This window comes from Triticum aestivum, chromosome 5A (genome assembly GCF_018294505.1).
Source record: "Triticum aestivum cultivar Chinese Spring chromosome 5A, IWGSC CS RefSeq v2.1, whole genome shotgun sequence".
NCBI classification, from domain to species: domain Eukaryota; kingdom Viridiplantae; phylum Streptophyta; class Magnoliopsida; order Poales; family Poaceae; genus Triticum; species Triticum aestivum.
In genome coordinates this window covers 512,791,186-512,814,319 of record NC_057806.1, presented here as the reverse complement: position 1 = coordinate 512,814,319, position 23,134 = coordinate 512,791,186, and the positions used below count along the sequence as shown (strand labels likewise).

At 43.1% G+C, this 23,134-nt stretch overlaps 3 protein-coding genes across 3 annotated transcripts; all 3 read left to right on the top strand.

The window, feature by feature from the left end:
• Positions 1-3,463: 3,463 nt before the first annotated feature.
• LOC123104422 (glutathione S-transferase-like) lies at positions 3,464-5,892 on the top strand. Its single transcript, XM_044526264.1, has 9 exons — positions 3,464-3,660; positions 3,960-4,004; positions 4,308-4,393; positions 4,499-4,570; positions 4,796-4,849; positions 4,958-5,033; positions 5,165-5,226; positions 5,387-5,446; positions 5,576-5,892. The coding sequence occupies exons 1-9, from the start codon at positions 3,552-3,554 to the stop codon at positions 5,678-5,680; spliced, it is 669 nt and encodes a 222-aa protein (XP_044382199.1). The 5' UTR covers positions 3,464-3,551; the 3' UTR covers positions 5,681-5,892.
• A 172-nt stretch (positions 5,893-6,064) lies between these two features.
• On the top strand, positions 6,065-9,205 carry LOC123104423 (glutathione S-transferase-like). The gene is made up of 9 exons (XM_044526265.1): positions 6,065-6,360; positions 6,861-6,905; positions 7,311-7,396; positions 7,498-7,569; positions 7,865-7,918; positions 8,039-8,114; positions 8,359-8,420; positions 8,688-8,747; positions 8,855-9,205. The coding sequence occupies exons 1-9, from the start codon at positions 6,279-6,281 to the stop codon at positions 8,957-8,959; spliced, it is 642 nt and encodes a 213-aa protein (XP_044382200.1). The 5' UTR covers positions 6,065-6,278; the 3' UTR covers positions 8,960-9,205.
• A 2,330-nt stretch (positions 9,206-11,535) lies between these two features.
• LOC123104420 (probable hydroxyacylglutathione hydrolase 2, chloroplastic) lies at positions 11,536-17,034 on the top strand. The gene is made up of 8 exons (XM_044526263.1): positions 11,536-11,786; positions 12,198-12,383; positions 13,252-13,455; positions 13,911-14,034; positions 14,810-14,910; positions 15,730-15,804; positions 15,882-15,980; positions 16,590-17,034. Exons 1-8 carry the CDS (start codon positions 11,715-11,717, stop codon positions 16,734-16,736), a joined length of 1,008 nt encoding a protein of 335 aa, XP_044382198.1. The 5' UTR covers positions 11,536-11,714; the 3' UTR covers positions 16,737-17,034.
• The last annotated feature ends 6,100 nt before the right edge of the window (positions 17,035-23,134 follow it).

The window sequence follows — 23,134 nt, the reverse complement described above, 5'->3', positions numbered from 1 at the left end:
CTCCATAGATTGATCTTGGTGATGCGTAGAATTTTTTTAAATTTCTGCTACGTTCCCTAACATTCCCCACCTTAGCCACCAAGGGGAAATAGGGAGACCCAAATATTTGAAGGGAAAGGCTCCCAAGGAGCAATTGAGCAACTGGGAACCCCGCAACGCTTCAGCCTCGTCAACACTAGTGACAATAACCTCACTCTTAGAAAAGTTAATTTTGAGCCCCGACAAGGCTTCAAAACAGAGAAGAATAAATTTGAGATTGGCAATACATGAGTCATTCAACTCCACGAGAACGGTCATATCGTCCGCATACTGGAGATGGGTGAGACCCTCAGGGAGAAGGTGAGATATCACGGGAGAGATATGGCCGGCCGAAGCTGCCCTATCCATCATGCAAGATAAAGCATTGGCAACAAAATTGAACAAAATAGGATAAGCCGGATCCCCTTGCCGAAGGCCACGACCATTGGCAAAGTAATTGCTTATGGATCCATTCACAGCTACCGCTGTATGACCACCAGACACCAACTGCATCAGTCGGTGAACAACCCCTGGGTCAAAACCCTTAGCAAGCAGAACGTGGCGTAGGAAATCCCAGCTAACCGAATCGTAGGCTTTCTCGAAGTCGAGTTTAAGGATCAAGGCCTTGGAGCCCCTCTTCCTAAGATCAAGCACAATCTCATGTAAGCAGAGAATACCATATGGAATAAATCTACCCTTAATAAAGGCAGACTGGGACGGGCTAATAGTGCGATGTGCCACGAGGGTTAACCTAGTCGCCATGCCTTTCGCAGGAAACTTCGCGAAGTTATTTATCAGCGCGATGGGACGGAACTGAGAAATGGAGTCGACGCCCTTGAACTTGGGAATGAGAGTGAGAATGACATAATTCAGACGGGAAATGTCGACAGTGCCAAGCCAGAATCCTTGTATGATCCTACACACCACGTGCGGAGAGAGGGTCAGAAGCGCTTAAAGAATGGGATCGAGAAGCCATCCGGGTCCGAGGCCGAGTTGATATTAGCATAATTGATGGCCATCTCGATTTCCTCAATAGAGAGAGGAATTGCTACCTCTTGAGCACTGCGTTGGTTTTCCCTTGAAGAGGAAAGGGTGATGCAGTAAAGCAGCGTAAGTATTTCCCTCGGTTTTTGAGAACCAAGATATCAATCTAGTAGGAGACCACGCGCGAGTCACCTCGTACCTACACAAACAAATAAAAACCTCGCAACCAACGCAATAAAGGAGTTGTCAATCCCTTCACGGCCACTTGCAAGAGTGAGATCTGATAGAGATGATAATAATAAGATAAATATTTTTGGTATTTTTATGATATAGATTGAAAGTAAATATTAGAAAATAAAATAGATTAGAAACATGTATGATGGAAAATAGACCCGGGGGGCATAGGTTTCACTAGTGGCTTCTCTCGAGATAGCATAAGTATTACGATGGGTGAACAAATTACTGTCGAGCAATTGATAGAAAAGCGAATAATTATGAGAATATCTAGGCATGATCATGTATATAGGCATCACGTCCGAGACAAGTAGACCGAAGCGATTCTGCATCTACTACTATTACTCCACACATCGACCGCTATCCAGCATGCATCTAAAGTATTAAGTTCATAAGAACAGAGTAATGCCTTAAGCAAGATGACATGATGTAGAGGGATAAACTCATGCAATATGATACAAACCCCATCTTTTTATCCTCGATGACAACAATACAATACGTGTCGTTTCCTTTTCTGTCACTGGGATCGAGCACCGCAAGATTGAACCCAAAGCTAAACACTTATCCCATTGCAAGAAAGATCAATCTAGTAGGCCAAACCAAACTGATAATTCGAAAAGACTTGCAAAGATAAACCAATCATGCATAAAAGAATTCAGAGAAGATTCAAATATTGTTCATAGATAGACTTGATCATAAACCTACAATTCATCGGATCTCGACAAACACACCGCAAAAAGAGTTACATCGAATAGATCTCCAAGAGAATCGAGGAGAACTTTGTATTGAGATCCAAAGAGAGAGAAGAAGCCATTTAGCTACTAGCTATGGACCCGTAGGTCTGAGGTAAACTACTCACACATCATCGGAGAGGCCATGGAGTTGATGTAGAGGCCCTTCGTAATCAATGCCCCCTCCGGCGGAGCTCCGGAAAAGGCCAAGATGGGATCTCTTGGGTACAAAAGGTTGCGACGGTGGAAATAGGGGTTCGTGGTGCTCCTGGATGTTTGCGGGGTATATGGATATATATAGGAGGAAGAAGTAGGTCGGTTGAGCAACGAGGGGCCCACGAGGGTGGAGGGCGCGCCAGAGGGGTGGGTGCGTCCCCTGCCTCATGGCCGCCTCGTTGATTGCTTGACGTCCATTTTAAGTCTCCTGGATCACGTTTGTTTCAAAAATCACGTTTCCGAAGGTTTCATTCCGTTTGGACTCCGTTTGATATTCCTTTTTTATGAAACACTGAAATAGGCAAAAAACAACAATTTTGGCTGGGCCTTCGGTTAATAGGTTAGTCCCAAAAGTAATATAAAAGTGTAAAATAAAGCCCATTAACATCCAAAAATAATAATATAATAGTATGAAACAATAAAAAATTATAGATACGTTGGAGACGTATCAGAAATCATTAGGGCCGCATTCTCGTCAACCAAAACCCGTTTGTCCTGAGTCCAGAGGTTAGGGGAGATGATGAGGCCCGAGGTCGGCCTGGCAGCGAGGAGCGAGGAAAAGAAGTTGAAAATGTGATCCATGATCAAATGGGGGTCCACTACCCTAGTACCATTTGAAGGCTGTCAATGAAGCATGTATGCCGACGGTCATTAGCAATAGCAAAAACAAAAAATAGGCCGTAGGAGAGTCGCCTTTAAGGACCTAGTTGATAGAACCTCACTGTCTCTAATAGAATGTAAGGCTTAATATTTCATTTTTTTCATATACGACAATCAATCATCTTAATTTGCTTATCTTCTAAATCAATTGCACTTTAATTACTTATCAAATTTCTTATTAAAATATAAGTTAAATCAGAGACCGGATTTGGTAAACATTTATTTTATAAAAATCGCATTAATATAAGCAGGTAAATCATAAACTGACATGCTAGAATATTTACACCCCACTATAAGGCACGTGCATTGTCCTATCCTACAAAATTGCTTTGACCTAGAAGCCTCTTTTTCAAGTACTAGTCAATGTGTATGTGCAATGCACGTTAATTTGGAAGTATATTAAGTGTATGCAGATATTAAGTAAAATATTATTTGCATGTTATTTTGTGATTATTACTATATTGGACATGAAATTAATTGCACGCTAAACGTGTTAAGCGTTTGACATTGAAACAGTCTAGGTCGTTGGATTGACATGATTTGATGACCGAGATAAATTGAATCTGCCTCTTTGAATCTTTTTATATTGATATAGATATAGACATAGATAGAACGATATTTTCTCTAAAGAAAAAACACACACGGAAGGATAAACTCTAGTGCTTCGTACTACCGTTTCCCCAGAGAAAACAATTGAGCGGAATTGGGATGCGGAAGGAGGAGGCAGCCATGTCGGCAGCAACGGGGAAGCCGATCCTGTACAGCAAATGGTTCAGCTCCTGCTCGCACCGGGTTCGGATCGCCCTTAACCTCAAAGGTACGCGTACCAGCTAGCCTCGCTTCTTGATTCTGCCGCATAGGTCGCGGGATCACAAATTGTGAGGATTTTTCTTTTGAAAAGTCTATTGTGAGGATTATGGGTGCTTGATTGCCAAAGCTCTAGCTCAGCTTTATCAGTTAGATCCGGGATGAAGAGCTTTTCCTCACCAGTGATGTGATTCAGAGAAAATAGCTCCCAAATTTCACCAAAGTTCATAAGAGCTGTTTAGATCTTATTAGTACTGGTACTATTTGCTACTGTATGTACTAATTATACCATTTCCCCCAATCATAAAGGTGTGGATTTCGAGTACAGAGCGACCAACCCGATGACAGATCCAGGTATACAGCTGAATCTCTGCTCTTTTTTTTTCTTTACAATGAAATCGTCACTTGCTCGGAGGGTACCATTTCTGATGGCAAATTAAGCAGTTCTCCGGTGTCAATGGTGTAAAGGAAAGCTGCTTATCAGTAGCATAAATGAAAGTTTGATACCTATTTTCCTGGATCTGAGTACACAACTATTTGATCCTTTTGCTACTATGATTTTGTAGAAGCTGCGTTATGTTACGTATGCGGTATGCTTCATGTTCTTTTTAGTAGTTCATGATGTTATTTCATTGTTCTTGCTGCTTCCCTTTGTAGATTATGAGAAAATCAATCCTGTTAAGTTTGTCCCAGCATTAGTGGATGGGGATTTTGTTGTTTCCGACTCGTTCGCAATCATTTTGGTAAGCTGCAACTCTTCACTGCATTTTTGAGCTTACAAAATTAACTCTTACAACGCTTGTGCAGTGATATATTAGCAATTAACGGGCTTGTTTTGTATTGAGCAGTATATGGAAGACAAGTATCCTCAGTGTCCTCTCTTACCCCGAGATCTGAAAAAGAAAGCTCTTAATTTGCAGGTACTATTGTGTCTGCTTAAAATTATATAAGCACAACACAATTCGAAGCACTGAAATAAGTTTTAGATGTTTATTGGATGAAACTTGTTGTAAGTTAACGGTTTTACAACAGATGGAGACACTAACTAATTTGTAGCTGAAACCTATCTTACTTATGTAGGTGCTGTTGTTGATTACACATTTTAGTATGCGTACTTCGTAAAACAAGTTTGTCCCTTGTTGCAGATTGCAAGCATAGTGTGTTCAAGCATCCAGCCTCTTCAGAGCCATGCTGTCATTGTGCGTACAGATAGAATCTTTAAGTTTTTTCAGACTAGAATTAAACTTCCCTTTCAATTATAGTGTGACAATATCCATATACGCTTGGTTCTATATGATTGTTTGTAGGGTTCATATCTTGGCACAATGGACACCAATGAGAGCCTTCAGATGGTTCAATATTATATTGACAAAGGCTTCAGAGGTGCGATTTCTACCACTCAGTTTACCAAATAGCTTAGAACACTTGCAATTTTCCCCTTGCTTCAGTCTCGCGTTCATAATCATATACAGCATCCGTGTTGGTCTGAACTATCCTCGATAATTTTGTTTCAGCGATTGAGAAACTTCTGGAAGGATGTGACAGCAAATATGCCACTGGAGATGAAGTTCAAATGGTGTGCGCTGCAAAGCTCAAACCCAGGCTTTGTTCTTTGATAGTACATAATATGCTGGTCACAGTGAAGAGTGTGCTGAAGTGCTCTACTTACATTCCTGCTAACTCTGTTAGTGTATCATCAGCTAAGTAGGTTCTATATATATTGTGGCCATTTTCAGGCGGATGTGTTTTTAGCGCCCCAGATCCACGCTGGTGTGACACGCTTCCAAATCGATATGGTATGCAATGTTACCCTATTCTAAGCTCTCTGTTGCTTAGTATGTATGTGACGTGCAAATGTGAAAATGTCTTGCACTGATTATTCAGAAACCAGAGTTATAAGCTTGTATTGATATTTTCTCTGGCAGTCAAAGTACCCTATTTTGGCAAGGCTTCAAGACGCTTACAATGAGCATCCTGCATTTCAAGCCGCACTTCCTGCGAACCAACCAGATGCTCCTCCATCCCAGTAAAGTAATCAGGACCTCGATGACTGTAAGATTTTTCATGTTTGATCGAGATTCTATGATGTAATTTCAAAGTTAGATGCTCATGTAAGCAAAGACCCCTGGATGAGCTTGACGACATTGCTGTAAAAGTGAATAAATGCAATTTATCGTATGTGCCAGTGTAAAATTCTAGTATCAATAAAGAGAAGAAAGGGAAGAAGACGAGTCAAACATTATTTCCCTGTTGTCAAGCCGAAAAAGACATCATCGATTAACATATCATTTTGGGATGGCCTTATCTTCTCATTTTGTTCTTTTCTCTACCCACCAACAATCAATCAATCATACACCTAGTCCAAGGTGACTTCATCTCCCTGACTCTGGGGGCATCTGGTGGGCCCTACATAATCAGTCTGATACTCAGGCTTGGGTAGCATCTTCTGCTCTTGTCCCCTTGTGCTCTGCTCACACCAGTTTTCTGCACGGTGCTCTCTCTGTTCACATGAGGAGAGGAGAAGAACAATCCCTTCTCCGGCTCTTCATACCAATAAATATAGTCACATACTGCTGCATCGTCTCCATCTAGTAGTGGAGGAAGAGGAGAAAGGGGTAGCAGGCAGCAATGGCGACGGCCAAGCCCATCCTGTACGGCGCCTGGATCAGCTCTTGCTCTCACCGTGTCCGGATCGCTCTCAATCTCAAAGGTGAGTACTTCTTGAGGTTTGGAGCTTCATCTGTTCCTTTTTTCTTGATTATGTTAGCCCCGGATTAGTCCTAATTCAGCTTCTCCATCCCTATGGTCTTAGAGTTGATTATGTATATTCTAGATTCTGAACACTCTTCAGTTGGGAACATTTCAGATGCCACCAGTTGTGTATTTGTTTTGGGTCTGGAACATGTAAATGAATATCATAATTGTTGAGTAACGTGATTGTATTAGGAAACATAGGTTAGACTAGGAAATATTCTGGCTTGCCTTGTACTCCTATATATATGCCCACGAGGCTCAAGCAATACAATGAACAATTCCACCAAATCCCTCTCTCCCTTCTAACAATAATTATGATGCACACTTAGGTGTGTGTTCGAGAAAAATGATTAATGCAGAGCAAACTAGATGTAGTAATTTCGGCGCACACTTAAATGATAAAAGTTGTAGGCTCTTGTTCAGGAAACTAATTAATTCATTCTCTCTATGGTGCAGGTGTGGACTATGAGTACAAGGCAGTCAATCCTCGGACAGATCCAGGTACTCATATTTACCAGATAACATCCGCATAGTAATTATAAAGCCATCTCATCCCGTTTTTTTTTAAACATCTCATTTCCGGTTTGCAATTGATGAGAGCTCAAAATGCCAACTGGTCAGAGTTGCCTCGTGATGCATGCCTACTTATGCCTTATTACTAGGCTAGTAGCTGCCTAATCTGCAGGGAACTGCGCATAGACTATTCCTTCCCTGGACATTAGCTTAGTCTGCTATAACAACTTTGTGCACCATCTTTGATGATGAAAATCTTGGCTTAATCAATGATACAATTGCAATGCATGTTGTACCCATCTATTCCCGATGCTGAAATCTACGGAATGTTGAAAAACGCATAATTTGTATTCTGCTTTAGGAGAATTCACCGTTATGGATTTCTTATTGCAGACTATGAAAAAATAAACCCGATCAAATACATACCAGCATTGGTAGATGGGGACTTTGTTCTATCTGATTCTCTCGCTATCATGTTGGTGAGTCACAATTCTTGCTTCAGTGGATTAAGAATGTGTTTCTTCAGCATTCCTGTCCCTCTGTTACTAGTTAACAAGCGTCTTTCTAATGCACTGAGCAGTATCTGGAAGATAAGTATCCTCAGCATCCTCTCGTACCTAAAGATATCAAAACGAAAGGTCTTGATCTTCAGGTATATGTCCGGCTAAAGATCTTCTTTGGCTCTTTTTTCTACTCCCTCCGTTCGCTTTTGTAAGACGTTTTAGACATTTAAGACAACACCTAAAACAGTTCAATTTCAGCTGTCTAAAACGTCTTACAAAAGTGAACAGAGGGAGTAGAAAAATCTCTTCTATAGTTCTACTTCTGTGTCTTGTTAATCACATGAACCATAGTTGTTCAAAACTCTTTTTTTGAACCATAGTTGTTCAGCACACTTATCGGTAACTCCATATGGAGTAGCTAATTACATTTTTTGCTTGTTGCAGATTGCGAACATAGTTTGCTCAAGCATCCAACCTCTCCAAGGCTACGGCGTAATTGTGGGTTTTTACCGAGAGTTAGCTACCGCTGACAAGATTTCGTCTTAATTTTCAACGATTATTTCAGTACGAGTTTGACAGTGTTTGTGTGTGCACTATTTATATTTGTTTACTTTGCAGGGTTTGCATGAGGGTAGGTTGAGCCCCGATGAGAGCCTTGAGGTGGTTCAACGTTATATTGACAAGGGCTTCAAAGGTGCGATATTTTGCAACATACTGTCTGCACAGTTATATACCTGCAGATTTGAGAAAAAAGAAATTTGGAATCTCTCTCTGTTTTCCTCTAGACTTCCTTTTCTCTTAGCCATTCTTCGATCATATGTGACAGAGAGATGTTCAGTTGTGCTGTTCTGAGTTCTGACCGCCGTCAACCATACTTATTATTTGTTCAGTTGACCAAAATAATCTTACTCTTGGTCTGCTCTTACTATTTGTTGCAGCAATAGAAAAGCTCTTGGATGGATGTGACAGCAAATATTGCGTCGGAGATGAAGTCCATTTGGTTTGTGTTTCTGAGCCTACATACTTCTTCACTGATACTACATGTTTGATGCTTTTCCTTGATCAGTCACCTCGAAATGAACTTCCAAGTCAACATGACCAAATTGATCATGCATAATTTTCTCCACACATATTTCAAAATTCCATTCCGGACTCCCCATTTCCTTAATTATCATGTCACTATTATTACTGAATGTGCTACTACTAATACTAATCTTGAACTATATATTCTGAATTTCTGATACATGTACATTTGTGGCCTTGGCAGGGAGATGTGTGTCTAGCCCCACAGATCCATGCCGCCATCAATCGCTTCCAGATTGATATGGTATCCACTTCCTCTCTGATATTCTTTGTGCAAATTAAGATTTCTGCTGCTCTCACCCTACATACTCATCAGAAAACCAACAGCAACAAGCTTTCCTTTTCTTGCAGACGAAGTACCCAACCTTGTCGCGACTTCACGATGCCTACATGGAAATTCCGGCATTTCAAGCCGCACTGCCCCAGAATCAGCCAGATGCACCTTCAGCAAAATAATCAAGAAATCAAGCCAGTTACAACTATACGCGTGTAATTTCCACAATAATGAGGAATGTAGTCTGCAATGCATGGAAGAACCTCTCATAAGTCATAACTTGTCAGTTTGTCTGCGTGTACACGACTTTGTCGTCCATCTAGATGCCATGGCGAGCTGCCGGCCGGGCTCCGGTACCATGTAAAATTAGTATTGATCGATTCACTGCCAGTAAGATTCAGCAGAAAAAAGAAAGGTGATTTGATGAATTGACCTGTATTTATAACTGATGTTCTCTCTTGGATTTGTATTTGTTGCTGGATTTTTTTTGTGGGGGATTTATTGCTGATGTTGATTGGGTAAATTCGCTCTGTTTGGCAAGCGGTGCCGTTTCCATTGGACGGCCCCTGTGATTTTTTGAGGCCGGAAAGTGATTTGTGCTTAAATACCATCGATGGATTGATGGTGATCTGCTGTCATTTTCACCGTATTAACAAGTAATCTGTTGGAGAGTAGGATTTTGCAGAAACGAAATGGCCCTGACCTTTTCAGATTAATCAGGGAATCGGCTTGCTTGTTTTTCTCCTGAGGAGTCAAAATGTGAGACTAGTCAGTCCCGATGCGGAAAATACAAAGGAGAACCTGGGTACCAGCGCACCGTATATTCAAAAATATATATTAATAATTCAAAAAGAAGTTCAAAAAATCCGAAAACTTTTTTGGCACCAGACATGATCAAATATTGTAGTCGTATAAAAAGATTCGTTAAAGAAAGACTTTTGTTGTATCCTGGGTCGAAGATTCGGCAAAAAACGCTATATACAAGTACTATATTGTTGTCATAGACTTCTCTTTTTTGCCCTGAAGTCAAAATGAATCATTTCTTATCCAAACTTTTTATATGGGTAGAATACCTAATCATGTTTGATTCCCAAAAAAATCTGTATTTAAAAAAAATTGAATTACTAATTTTTTTGACGGACATAGGATGCGCGAGAACCCGAAAGCACCAAGTTCCCGTCCGTTCCGATGCATGTTTGCTTCAGAGAAAGAACTCTCTTCTGGTCGTCATTGGTGGGAGTCGTACAATGAGGTCACGTGTGGACCAAGAGCTGGGCGAAGTGTACACAACACAAAAGATTGTTTGGAACATGACAGTGTGAGTTCATTTGTTTCTTCTAGCACTCCGCTGGTTATATCTGAACCCTCTGCACGCTACGCGTCTGTGACTCTGTGTGCGACACATCCATCGGAAGAAAAGAGCGACACATGTTGCGCCAACAGATGAAGCTATGAAGAAGAGCGACATTTGACCTTTTTCAGTTGCTTATGTTCTTTTTCGTTTTCTTTTTTCTTTGTGGACTTGCTCACAAAGCACGAGCGCCATATGGCATTTTAAGTACTTTTCTTGTTGCGCCTTTTCAAAACAAAAGTGAATTCAAATGGTTAGCCTTTTTTTAGTGTGGAACCACCCCATCTAGGCCAAAATCTCATCTGACATGGCTGCTCGTATTTTTCTGGATTTTCTTTCATGTATTTTGATGATGTGCGCTCGCTAGAAGACGATCTCCATCGACTACGAGATGCCTGTAACGACTTTGATTAGTACAGACACAAGCATTCATATATATGCGCATACACTTATTCCTATGAACACACACGCACACCTTATTCCTATGAGCACCTCCGAAAGACTGAACCGGCATATCATCGTAAAAATTATGAACGCGGGAACGTCTCCTCTCACTGAATGCGCATCGCCGGAAATCCGAAATCCTGAAATAAATTTAAAAATAAATGCGAGCACTAGGATTTGAACCCTGATGGGCCGGGATACCACAATCACTCTAACCATCCAACCACAGGTTGGTTCATAATAATCTTGTATCTATCTCTCTATGTATTTCTTTCTCCCTTTTGTCTTAATATATGACATGCAGTCCCATGATTCAAAAAAAAACTCTCTCGAAAATGCTAATAGGGTCACGAACTCACGATACGCTTGTTTGTATTCCCTCCGTTCTAAATTACTCGTCATGGTTTTAGTTCAAACCACGACGAGTAATTTAAAACGGAGGGAGTAGTAGGTTGTACTGTGTATGTATACTTGAGCCCCTGCATTTATACGGCGTTAAAAGAAGCGGAGTGTGATCGATCCATTCTTTGGCAATCGGAGCCTCCAGATTTCCTTGTCGATGTTTTGGCAAACGACGTATCCATATTTGAGCATGAAATATAAAACACCGTGATGGCGTATTACCATAAAAAAAACGTTTCATCAATTCAAAAAAAGAGAAGTGTCCGTGGAGGAATTCAGACGGTGCCTAAATTTCCGCTGCCAGAAAAGCGTAAGCAAACTTTGGTGTGCCCCGCACATAAAAATACGCGGTTTGGCGTCCAAGGCCCCTCAACGACTGCGGCCGTACGCACCCACACGTCACGCGCGCCTGCGCCTGACGCCGACGACCTCAGCCGCCCCCCGCCCCCGCCGTCGATCCCGCGACGGACGCCCCGCCAGGCGCCACGTGGGCCCTCCGCCCCGCAGCAGAGAAGAACCCCGCGCGCTCCCCCGGTGGGCCCGGGTCGAGGCAGCGCAATCACAGCCGGCCAACCTCCCCCTCTCTCCCTCACTTCTCCCCCACTACTACTTGCCTTCCCCTCCCCGTCTCTCTCCGTCCCCCGTCCCCATTGCCTTCTCCGTTCCCCCCACCCCCCTACCTCGTCGGCGGGCGGCGACGCGACGCGACGAGAGCGGCGGCGGAGGCAGGAGGGGCAGGAATGCGGATGTTCTCCAAGGCCTGCTCGCTCGTCGTCTCCTCCCTCCCGCGCTGCTCCTCCTCCGCCCCCGCGGTACGGCCTTCCTCCCCCTCTCCCCTCAACCTTCGATTTCTGCGGGGGTTCTCTGTGTCGGCCTGGATCTGGGCCGGGGGCTCGCGCACGTCCGCCGGGGACGCGCTCGATCGCCGCGGCACGCTGCAACAACCGCCTCGGCGTTAACGAACGGAGGAGGAGCGGGACTCGTGGCGCTTTTGCGATCCGGCCCCTCGGTTCCCTCGTTATCGCCGAGACTGTCCCGTGGTTCCCCTGTTTCTACCTAATTTCGTTGGTTTAATTTATTTATTATGCGGGCATGTGCTGTATGATAGGCGCCGCGCGGCGGGGGGTTGGTGTGGGCGATCTGGCTGGCCGATTTTGTGTGATTTGGTTCTCTGCTGCGGATTGCCAGGTCTGAGAAAACTGCTGGATGTGTTGTTTTTGCAGATTAGGGGGCAGCCGTCGTTGATACCGAGGGTGAGCAGGAAATGGCTCGGGAAGCCGCTCATGTACGGGATCGGCACGCTGCTGGTCATGCCCCTGAGGACCATCCACGGGGTGGGCCGGATGTTCGGCGCCGCGCGGTACCTCTGCAACATGACCAGCGTCTCCTCGTCGCTGCAAATCGAGCTCGTGAGTGCACTGGAACTCTTTGAGAGGGTTTAGTTCAATCCCTACATCCCATTTCAGTCAACTGCTACTGAAACTTAGTGCAACTGCTGTAGATGTTTGCCTGTAAATGTGACTTGTGTTCGCTGCATTGACTTGGGCGCATACAGCAGTGAAATATAAGTTGGGCTGGTTTGGTTTGCTTTAGGAGGCAATTCAAACAGTCAAAAGTTGTTTATTGAGGGGGACTAGTCATAACCATTTCTGATGAGTTTCTCACAACCACTGTGCTGTTGCTAGCAGCATTGCTTTCGGAGAGAAATTATGGTCCATTCTCAATAGGAAATGGTTCATGTCTCTGAAAAAAGCTTCCCCATATTCTTCTTCCACTCCATCACTTATTGCTTTATTCTGCTTCATTTTACTATCTTGTTGCTCTGTACCCCTTTACCTAACTACCACGATATATCTTCGCCACGTTAGACTGCATCTTTGTTGCCAAACCTTATCGAGTGTACTATGGTGGGCCAGATGGTGTGCACTTCTCTTTAGTTTGTTCTTGACCCTTCATGTTTGCAGTTTCTTTCAGACACCGGATCTTTATGGTAATATCTGAACAGCATTACTTGTATTTCTCCAAGACATAACAATTCTTCATACATACATGCTTTTTCCTTTTAAGAGGGAATAGCATGAGACCATGAGTGCGTGACTTACACATTTTATTGTTCGTCACAAACAAGTAGATTGTAGATTGCTGTCTTACTGAACAAAAAAAGTCTGATGTCATTGCATTTTATGTATCCTATTTTCTGTGGATGTTTTTTGCTTGTTATTCATACTCTTGAATTTCATTCTGTTGTTTCTTAACTATGATCTGCATCCTGTGTAGGTTCCCTGTCTTCAAGATAACTATGCATACATCTTGCATGATGTGGATACTGGAACAGTTGGAGTTGTAGACCCTTCTGAGGCGGTGCCTATCATAAACGCATTGGAAAAGAGAAACCAGAACTTGACCTACATATTGAACACCCATCATCACTATGATCATACTGGTGGCAACTTGGAACTGAAGGCAAAATATGGTGCAAAGGTATACAGTTGACTGCCTCCTTTGTTGTTTCTGTCATCCTTTTTATTGTTTAGAGACTGTGTGAAGCCATCAAAATGTGTACTCTTATGATATAAAATGAAGCGGAATCAGATATTGTTTCATCAACATTTTGCTGTACCAGATATTATTGGCATTCCTAGCAACAATATATATGTCAAATTTAGGCAGCCAGGGTTGAATTTTACAATGAAGCCAGAAGTTCAGTTCTTGAAATGGCTTGTCATTGACCTTGAGTATAAATTGTTCTTAAAGTAGTAAATACTATAATATATGATGATTCTTTAGATTAATAGATGGAACTGATTGGCACAAGTTTATTTTCTAGCTTGCCATTATGTGTCCGCTGGATGCCCCTGTCACCGCAAACATTATAGATCAAGAGAGGAATAATGATATCTTCTGTTTTTCTTCTCTAACATTAATATTTATACTAGGTAATTGGTTCTGAGAAGGATAAAGATCGAATTCCTGGCATTGACATAACTCTAAGCGAGGGTGACACATGGATGTTTGCGGGTCATCAAGTTCTTGTGATGGAAACTCCTGGTCATACATCAGGTGTGTAACTGCAAATTTCATTGTGCTGTATTGGGTTAGCTTTACAGGTGGCTAGTGAAGATTGTTTACACCCTGGTCCATTTGCACTTGGTTATTTTTTTTCTTTCAAAAATTGCAATAGAAAGTTCTCAGAAAATTCTGGAGAACTCATATATGCGCCTTGTGGGATGAAATGTGAACCTGCCAATTTCGTGCCAAAGACTACCACTTGTGTGCTGAGCAAGAGAAATAAGACAGGAAGGTCCAAAATAGCAGCCCTGACAGTACACAGTTTCTTTTTTCTGCTGTGAACAGTAATATTGGTGATTTAAAATTTGCAGTTTCAAGTATCATTCAACATTACATATATCTTTTATTTTTTGTTATTGAAACTTAGAAATGTGATTTATTGGCCCAAGTTCATATGCATCTGGGGTCATCTGATGATGTCGCCACTAGGAGTACCACTTGAAAAAACTAGGAGTACCACTTAAAAAACTAGGAGTACCACTTAAAATTTAAATTTTCTCATGACATTCTAAATTTCTTTCCTTACCTTCTCTCATGCTCATGTAATATCATCTACCGTTTTACTTGGTTGATGTTTTATCAGAGTCCAGAAGTAGTGATGCTGCCCTTTATGGAGCATATTTGGAGCTATTAAAGTTTTTCATAGTTGTTATGACATGTGTTCTGTTGTTTGCCTGGACATGCATATTATGTTCGTTTACAGAATAATTTTCTAATGTAACATAGTTTTCAAGAAATTCATCCATTCCCCTTGTATTTCTATCAGGTCATGTGAGCTTTTATTTCCCTGGATCTGGAGCAATATTTACAGGTGATACCTTGTTTAGTCTATCATGTGGAAAGCTTTTTGAGGGGACTCCAGAACAGGTCAGATATCTTTGTATACATGTATGATGTATACTCTGTAATCGTTCAAATGCTCATATGTTATGCTCTTTGAGTTTCTTCTACTTCCATGTGCTTTCTGATTTCCCTAGATGTCTGTAATAAAGCTGCTTCCTTGCCAGTGTTTTTTTGCTTTCGAATAAAAGGAACTTACGGCTAAAGAACTCCTAATTGAGACTAATAAGCATCTGGTTAGAGATTCAGAATTTTGAATATAAACTGAACTTCTAGAACCATGACTAATGAAAGAGGTTTAAAAAGATCTATGAATAGTACTCCCTCCGTTTTTATTTAGTCCGCGTATTAGCTTTGGTCAAAGTCAAGCTTTGTAAACTTTGACAAAGCTTATAAACAAAAATATTAACATATACAATAACAAATCAATACCATTAGATTCATTATTGAATGTATTTTCACATCATATAGATTTCTTATTTTAAATGTTTATATTTTTTTCTATAATCTTGGTCAAACTTTACAAAGTTTGACTTTAGTCAAACCTAATATGCAGAGTAAATAAAAACGGAGGGAGTAATAGCATGTGCGAGTTTGCTACACTGAATATTGTTGCACTTCCATTTATTTGAACAAACGAGGAATAGTTAAATCAAATCTAACTGCTCACGCCTTGCATTGGAATCAGTTATCGCTAAAAAGGTGAATGGTTGCGGGCTTGTGGTAGTTTTTTTGTTTGCAAGTGGCTTGCTCCATTTTTGTTTTCATAGAAGTGTACCTAATGGAGTTCATTATATGCATCATTGAGACCCATGTATATCACCTTTTTTTCTGACCTTCCTGCAGATGCACTCTTCACTCCAAAAAATTGTAGCTCTTCCAGATGTGACGAAGGTGTACTGTGGACATGAGTATACTCTGGTGAATGATATTTCCTTTCAAATCTAGCAATTTCTTGCACCAGCTTGTTATTTAATTCTGAATGTACCTCTTCACAGAGCAATTCAAGGTTTGCCTTGAGCATAGAACCAGGAAATGAAGAACTTCAGGAATACGCTGCAAGTACAGCTGATCTGCGCAATAAGAATACACCAACGGTAACATAGTTTCTAAAGCCATATGCATTCCTAACTTTCAATACACATCAGTTTGTGCATTTGCTATTTCTTCTACTTCCGTATTCTTCTGCTGCTTATTCATGAATTTGTTAGTTTAGTTTTAGAATGAGAGATGGCGACATGTTTGGTGAATTGAATAAACATGGAGATTTAGGGAGCAACTCTCTGTTTGGCAGTTGGTGCATGTGCATCTGTCCTTGCTTCCATGAGAAGTTGGGAACAGTCATGCTTACTTAACCTCTTGGCCGCTCTGATGTCTTTCTTGGGCTAGGAAAAAAAACTGGGATATTTTGGTGTCTGCTTTATAAAGAAAATAAAATTGTTTTATTGTTTTTTGCACTTTCCCAGCTAATTGTTCTTTTCTTTCTGTTGACGTCCAAGAGAATACGATCTGAATACAAGGCACGCAGTTCAAACATTAGGTCATTTTGTATCTCTCACAATTTAGATGCTTATTGACATAAATAATAAGCACGATGTGGTATAAATCACAGTTTCAGATTGCATGGTGTACAATTCATCACAGGAATGGGTTTGTTCAACAATGCTTAACTTTCTAAAATTTCTGTGCTTCATGTTCTTCTCCAGGTGCCAACAACAATTGCGAGAGAGAAGCAGTGCAATCCTTTCTTGAGGACCTCAAGTCCAGAGATAAAGAAAAGGCTGTCCATTCCAGATCATTTCGATGATGCACGTGTTCTTGAAGTTATCCGACGGGCGAAGGATAATTTTTGACTAACCACAAAAGAAATTATCATAAAATGATGACCCAACCATCTCTTCGAAAAGGAGAAGTGGACAAAGAACCCGGCAAGACCACAACAGAAGGAACGCAGGGAAGGAAATGTGTATAGCTCGATGTTCCAAAAATGCTTTGGTGAAAATTTGTCTAGCATTGTATGTAGCTTGCGCAGAGTGCTTGTTAATCTGATAGCAGCTGGTGATTCTTTTGTCGACTACAAATAAAATGTGTCAGTGTAATCCTATATCCTGGGAGAGAAAAAGCTAGTTAGCTGTTTGATAGTGTTCTTCAGTTCTTGTTTCCTCATTGTCTTGCCGGTTATCATTGTTTTCGTCATCTGGTGATAGATTTTACGCTGGAGAACATTTGGACAATGTGCCGATTTGTACTCCCTCCGTTCCAAAATATAAGTCTTTTAAAAGATTCCACCACGGACTACATACGGATGTATATAGACATACTTTAGAGTGTAGATTCACTCATTTTGCTCTGAATGTAATCTATAGTGAAATCTCTAAAAAGATTTATACTCTCTCTGTTTCAAAATAGATGACCCAACTTTGTACAAAGTTAGTATAAAATTGAGTCATCTATTTTGGAACGAAGGGAGTATTTAGGAACGGAGTGTGATGCCCGGATAGTTACACTACAGTAATTCCCTATTAACGATGCCACGTCACCACGATTACTGTTGTTAACCTCTAGATGCATCAAATCCCGTTCGAATTCAAATTCAAAATCAAGCAAATAATAAAAGTTTTCAATTGTCAAAAACTAAATGTTCTAAGGTTGACCAATAAATCCTAAGTAATTATGGTGGTGAAACCACATTTTTATAATATGATTAGATGCACTAAATAAACTAAAACAACGATAAAACAATTATCTAAAATGATTTTAAAATAATAAGCACATGCAAAACACTTTATTTAAGGTGCCAGAATATTTGGGGCTGTGACCTATTTAATAACACCAAATTAGTTGTCGCTTTTAAATTTTATAAAACTAAAATAAAAGAAAACTGAAAAGAAATAGAATAAAAAAAGAAGAAGAAAAGGAAACAGAAAAAAAGGGAAAGAACCCCCCCCCCCACTGGGCCACAACCCAGCTGGCCTCTGGGCCAACCAGGCCGGCCCAGCCGGTGCCTATAGCCCCCTGGGGCGACCGAAACCTAGCGACCCCCCTCCCCCACTTTCCCCTCACGATCCCCACCTCCCCCTCGTCTCCCTCATCCGCCGCCACCACACAACACACACACACAAGCACGCACGCACGCATCGTGCCGGGGAGAGGATCTCCCCGCGCCCGATCCCCTCGCGTGCATCGGCGCCTTCGCCTCGCCGTCCTCCTCGTCGCCGCCTCTCCGGCTCGCCTTCCCCCTCGCCCCTCTTCCCCGACCCGAACTGGATCGGGAAGGGGTGGGATCGAACTCGGCGACCCCGACGCCATCGCCCCGGTGCCTCGCCGCCCTACGTCGCTACCACTGCCGTCGCCGCTCGACGCCGCCCCGCCGCCAGGGACCCCCTCGCCGGACTGCTCCTCTCCGTCGTCGTCCCCGTCACCCTCCTCACCCCCCCGCTGCCCCGTGCCCTACTCCCTGACGTGAGCTCCCTCCTTCTCTTTCTCTGTCGCCGGCGTCGTCCTTTCCCCCCCTGCAGCGCCCGCGTACCGGAGCTCACGCTCCGGGCCGCCCTCACCGCGCCGGCCACGCCCGACGCGCGCGCCCGCGCTCACCGCCGCCCATCCTCCGCCGCCCCACTCTGGCCACTGGCGGCCAACTCCACCCGCTCATGCCCTGCCTCCCCCTGCGTCCCGTGCACCCTCCACCGCGCCGCCTAGCCCCGGTGATGCCCCGATGTGGCCTCGCCGGTGCCATCTCCGGCGCCCGGCGCCCCTTTATGCCCGCTGGCCCTCGCCCGGGTCGGGCACCCTCGAGCGCCCCATCGCCCGACCCGCATAGGCCCCTGGGGCCAATGGCAAGTGGGGACCCACCCCTGAATGTTTTAGAAAAAAAAGAGGAATAAAAAAATATATTAAATAAATAAATAATAATAATTAAAATAATTAAAATATTAATTAGTTAATTAAGTAACTAATTAAGTTAACTAATCCTGATTAAATTAACCTAACCACTAATTAAATTAACTAATCTGTAATTAACCTAAACAGAGAATGACAGGTGGGTCCCACTGGACCCACATGTCAGGTTGACCAAGTCAACTCTGTTGACTGCTGACGTCAGCATGACATCATGCTGACATCATAAATCCATTTTTCGAATTAATTAAATAATTAATTAAATTCCAGAAATTAATAAAATCTTTAGAAAATCATATCTTTTAATCCGTAACCCGGATTAAAATATTTTCAACATGAAAGTTGCTCAGAGCGACGAGACGAATCCGGATACGCGGTCCGTTCATCCGCCACACACCCCTAACCTATCGAACCCGCAACTTTTCCCCTCCGGCTCCTCTGCCCGAAAACACGAAACACCGGGAATACTTTTCCGGGGGTTTCCCCCCCCCTTTACCGGTATCACCTACTACCGCGTTAGGGCACACCGAACACCGCGTATTGCCTTGATATATTTTGTGGTGCTTTGTTTGCTCCGTATTCATTATTTCTTCCCCCTCTTCTCTCCGGTAGACTACGAGACCGACGCTGCTGCTGACCAGTTCGACTACGGAGTTGACGACCCCTCTCTCTTGCCAGAGCAACCAGGCAAGCCCCCCCCCCCTTGATCACCAGATATCGCCTATTCTTCTCTATACTGTTTGCATTAGAGTAGTGTAGCATGTTACTGCTTTCCGTTGATCCTATTCTGATGCATAGCCTGACATTGTTGCTACACCTGTTGATACCTTACCTGCAATCCTAAATGCTTAGTATAGGATGCTAGTTTATCATCATTGGCCCTACATTCTTGTCAGTCTGCCTTGCTATACTATTGGGCCGTGATCACTCGGGAGGTGATCACGGGTATATACTATACATACATACATACTATACAGATGGTGACTAAAGTCGGGTAAGCTCGAAGAGTACCCGCGAGTGATTCACGGATTGGGGGCTGAAAGGACCTTTGTCCCGACGGCCCTCTGTGTGGATCTTTGTGGCGGAGCGACAGGGCAGGTTGTGACCGCCTAGGAGAGAGGTGGGCCTGGCCCTGTTCGGCGTTCGCGGACACTTAACACGCTTAACGAGATCTTGGTATTTGATCCGAGTCTGGCTACGAGCCTATACGCACTAACCATCTACGTGGGAGTAGTTATGGGTATCCCGACGTCGTGGTATCAGCCGAAGCATTTCAGACGTCAGCGACGGAGCGGCGCGCGCCGAATTGGACTGGAACGCCACTAGGCTAGGTCTGCTTTCGGCCGCGTACGCAACGTGCAGGTGTGCTATGGGCGATGGGCCCAGACCCCTGTGCGCTTAGGTTTAGACCGGCGTGCTAGCCTCTCTGTTGAGCCTAGGTGGGGCTGCGACGTGTTGATCTTCCGAGGCCGGGCATGACCCAGGAAAGTGTGTCCGGCCAAATGGGATCGAGCGTGTTGGGTTATGTGGTGCACCCCTGCAGGGAAGTTAATCTATTCGAATAGCCGTGATCTTCGGTAACAGGACGACTTGGAGTTGTACCTTGACCTTATGACAACTAGAACCGGATACTTAATAAAACACACCCTTCCAAGTTCCACAGACAACCCGGTGATCGCTTTTCCACAGGGCGACGAGGGGAGGATCGCCGGGTAGGATTATGCTATGCGATGCGACTGGAGATGCGCTTGGAGATGCTACCTGGATATGCTACTTGGAGATGCTACTTGGAGGACTTCAATCTACTCTCTTCTACATGCTGCAAGACGGAGGCTGCCAGAAGCGTAGTCTTCGACAGGATTAGCTATCCCCCTCTTATTCTGGCATTCTGCAGTTCAGTCCACTGATATGGCCTCCTTACACATATACCCATGCATATGTAGTGTAGTTCCTTGCTTGCGAGTACGTTGGATGAGTACTCACGGTTGCTTTCTCCCCCCTTTTTTTCCCCTTTCCTTTCTTTCTGGTTGTCGCAACCAGATGCTGGAGTCCAGGAGCCAGGAGCCAGCGTCGACGACGACTACTACATTGGAGGTGCCTACTACTACATGCAGGCTGACGACGACGACCAGGAGTAGTTAGGAGGATCCCAGGCAGGAGGCCTGCGCCTCTTTCGATCTGTATCCCAGTTTGTGCTAGCCATCTTATGGCAACTTGTTTAACTTATGTCTGTACTCAGATATTGTTGCTTCCGCTGACTCGTCTATGATCGAGCACTTGTATTCGAGCCCTCGAGGCCCCTGGCTTGTATTATGATGCTTGTATGACTTATTTTATTTGTAGAGTTGTGTTGTGATATCTTCCCGTGAGTCCCTGATCTTGATCGTACACATTTGCGTGCATGATTAGTGTACGATTGAATCGGGGGCGTCACAAGTTGGTATCAGAGCCGACTGCCTGTAGGAATCCCCCTTCCAACTCCTTGGCCGAAGTCGAGTCTAGACATTGCAAAACTTTTACTAACTTGGCTGTGTGCCTTACGGGCCCACGTCGCCATCGGGTGGTACTATGATCTTTTACTCCTCGACCTTTACTCTGGGACTCTGATCTCTCCTCTATTCGGGTTAAATGAAGTTTACTAAATCTAACATTAGGATCTCGTTATCACTTTCACCCGGAGAGCCCCTTATTACTAATGATCGTCTGCTGCACCAGAAGACCCTGAAGATACTCTCCACTGTTAACCCGAGAACTTGTGTTCATCGCGTTTGCAATTCACCTTCCACCGCAAACCCTTATGGATAACTACTTGCATTTGTTATTCTTACATTCATCCCCAGTGGTCTTGTTATTACAAGATACCCTGAAAAACTCGTCGTTGTTTCAATAATCCCTTGAGCTTACTGCCTTGCTGTTCTTTGTCACTTGAATACCCCTACGGTTAATTCTCGCACTTATCGAGTATCCGCTCATCCCCCAGTTGTTCATGTGTTACACAAAAGTCTTCGAAATACCACCCGATATTCCGAAAATCCTCAGCAACCTATTGCTCTGAAATTTCTTGTTTGCTTTCATTATGATTAATCCCATAAGTATAGAAATCTTATTGACATTCCTTGTCATTATCATTTTGAGTCTGTTGACTCAATATGCTGCGAATACACGCAATCATCGTTGATCCTTTTAAATCATCTCTCCGGCTCAGACGTCTTTCAAACATGAGCTGGTTCTCGACCAAACTATCTGTCGTCGATTGTGCCTCTGGTATATTCAATTGATCCATCCTTGATCAGAACGTCTGCTTCTGATCCTTTGTTTTGGAAATCATAATTCCTTTTTATTTAAGCTTTGAATTATTCAGATGATTCCATAACCTGTTGCATTTGCATTCCTTCCTCTTCTAGTTGAGTACCGATACTCATATCAGATCCTTTGTGGACTATCAAGTCCTTTGTTGGATTGTTATCCGATAGTGTCCTTCACATTTGAACACCTTGTGAGTTCTTCCCCTTATACATGATGCCCTTGTTAAGTTGTATCCTCTGCTTGGCCAACCATGCTCTGCTTTCGGGCTTGTGTTATTTACTCTGGAAACTTGTGGTATATGTTTCTAAGAAGCCCCTATGGGTTGAACATATGCCTTCTCTAAACCGTGTGAACCCGAAAGTTTTCACGAGTCATACTTATCTGGTATTGCACCAGGTAAAACTTTCAACAACTAATGTCATATTCGAAATACGAGAGGTGAATGGAAGATTATGCATTGAGGAAGTGGAAGTCGACCTTGAACTTTGTGTTCATGCCCATGGACGCGATGTATATCCTATCATGGAAGCTTCTTGTAATAATAACTATTTCTTTGATAGCTAACATATGGTATCTGTGAATTGATCCCTTGCAACCGTGGTTCCGACCATGATTGTTCTTCTTTGATTCCATTTCTCGGACAAGTTAAAACAATTGTCTTCTATGGATCAATACACCAGTCCAACCTTTACTTTGATCTTGAGTTGAGTATTACCCCCTGGTATCTCAAGATTATCATGGAACTGCATAACTTCTTATGAGTTCTTCATCAAGTGCTACCTTTCCACTGATTCCAATTTTTCACGGGCTCTGAGTTATTATACACTCAAAGACACCGATAACTGAATCGAGTTCGCATTGCGATTCAACAAGTATTTGAACCCATCACTGCTTACAAATTTATTAATCCTTCAAGTCATTCCTAGCCTGATCGGCTATATCATTATCGAGCTAATTTTAACTGTGCTACCCGGTCCTTCTTCCCGGAGCACAATTTTCGACGATGAACTAACCTTACGTCGATCATCATCGTCATATCATTTCGCCT

Excerpts from the sequence above, each read along its gene's own strand:
- LOC123104422 (XM_044526264.1), top strand. The coding sequence starts at position 3,552 with ATGCGGAAGGAGGAGGCAGCCATGTCGGCAGCAACGGGGAAGCCGATC. Across the intron at positions 3,661-3,959 it reads GATCGCCCTTAACCTCAAAG|GTGTGGATTTCGAGTACAGA; the intron begins GTACGCGTACCA and ends CCAATCATAAAG. Across the intron at positions 5,227-5,386 it reads CTGGAGATGAAGTTCAAATG|GCGGATGTGTTTTTAGCGCC; the intron begins GTGTGCGCTGCA and ends GGCCATTTTCAG.
- LOC123104423 (XM_044526265.1), top strand. The coding sequence starts at position 6,279 with ATGGCGACGGCCAAGCCCATCCTGTACGGCGCCTGGATCAGCTCTTGC. Across the intron at positions 6,906-7,310 it reads CAATCCTCGGACAGATCCAG|ACTATGAAAAAATAAACCCG; the intron begins GTACTCATATTT and ends TTCTTATTGCAG. Across the intron at positions 7,397-7,497 it reads ATTCTCTCGCTATCATGTTG|TATCTGGAAGATAAGTATCC; the intron begins GTGAGTCACAAT and ends TGCACTGAGCAG.
- LOC123104420 (XM_044526263.1), top strand. The coding sequence starts at position 11,715 with ATGCGGATGTTCTCCAAGGCCTGCTCGCTCGTCGTCTCCTCCCTCCCG. Across the intron at positions 14,911-15,729 it reads TTGAGGGGACTCCAGAACAG|ATGCACTCTTCACTCCAAAA; the intron begins GTCAGATATCTT and ends ACCTTCCTGCAG. Across the intron at positions 15,805-15,881 it reads GTGGACATGAGTATACTCTG|AGCAATTCAAGGTTTGCCTT; the intron begins GTGAATGATATT and ends ACCTCTTCACAG.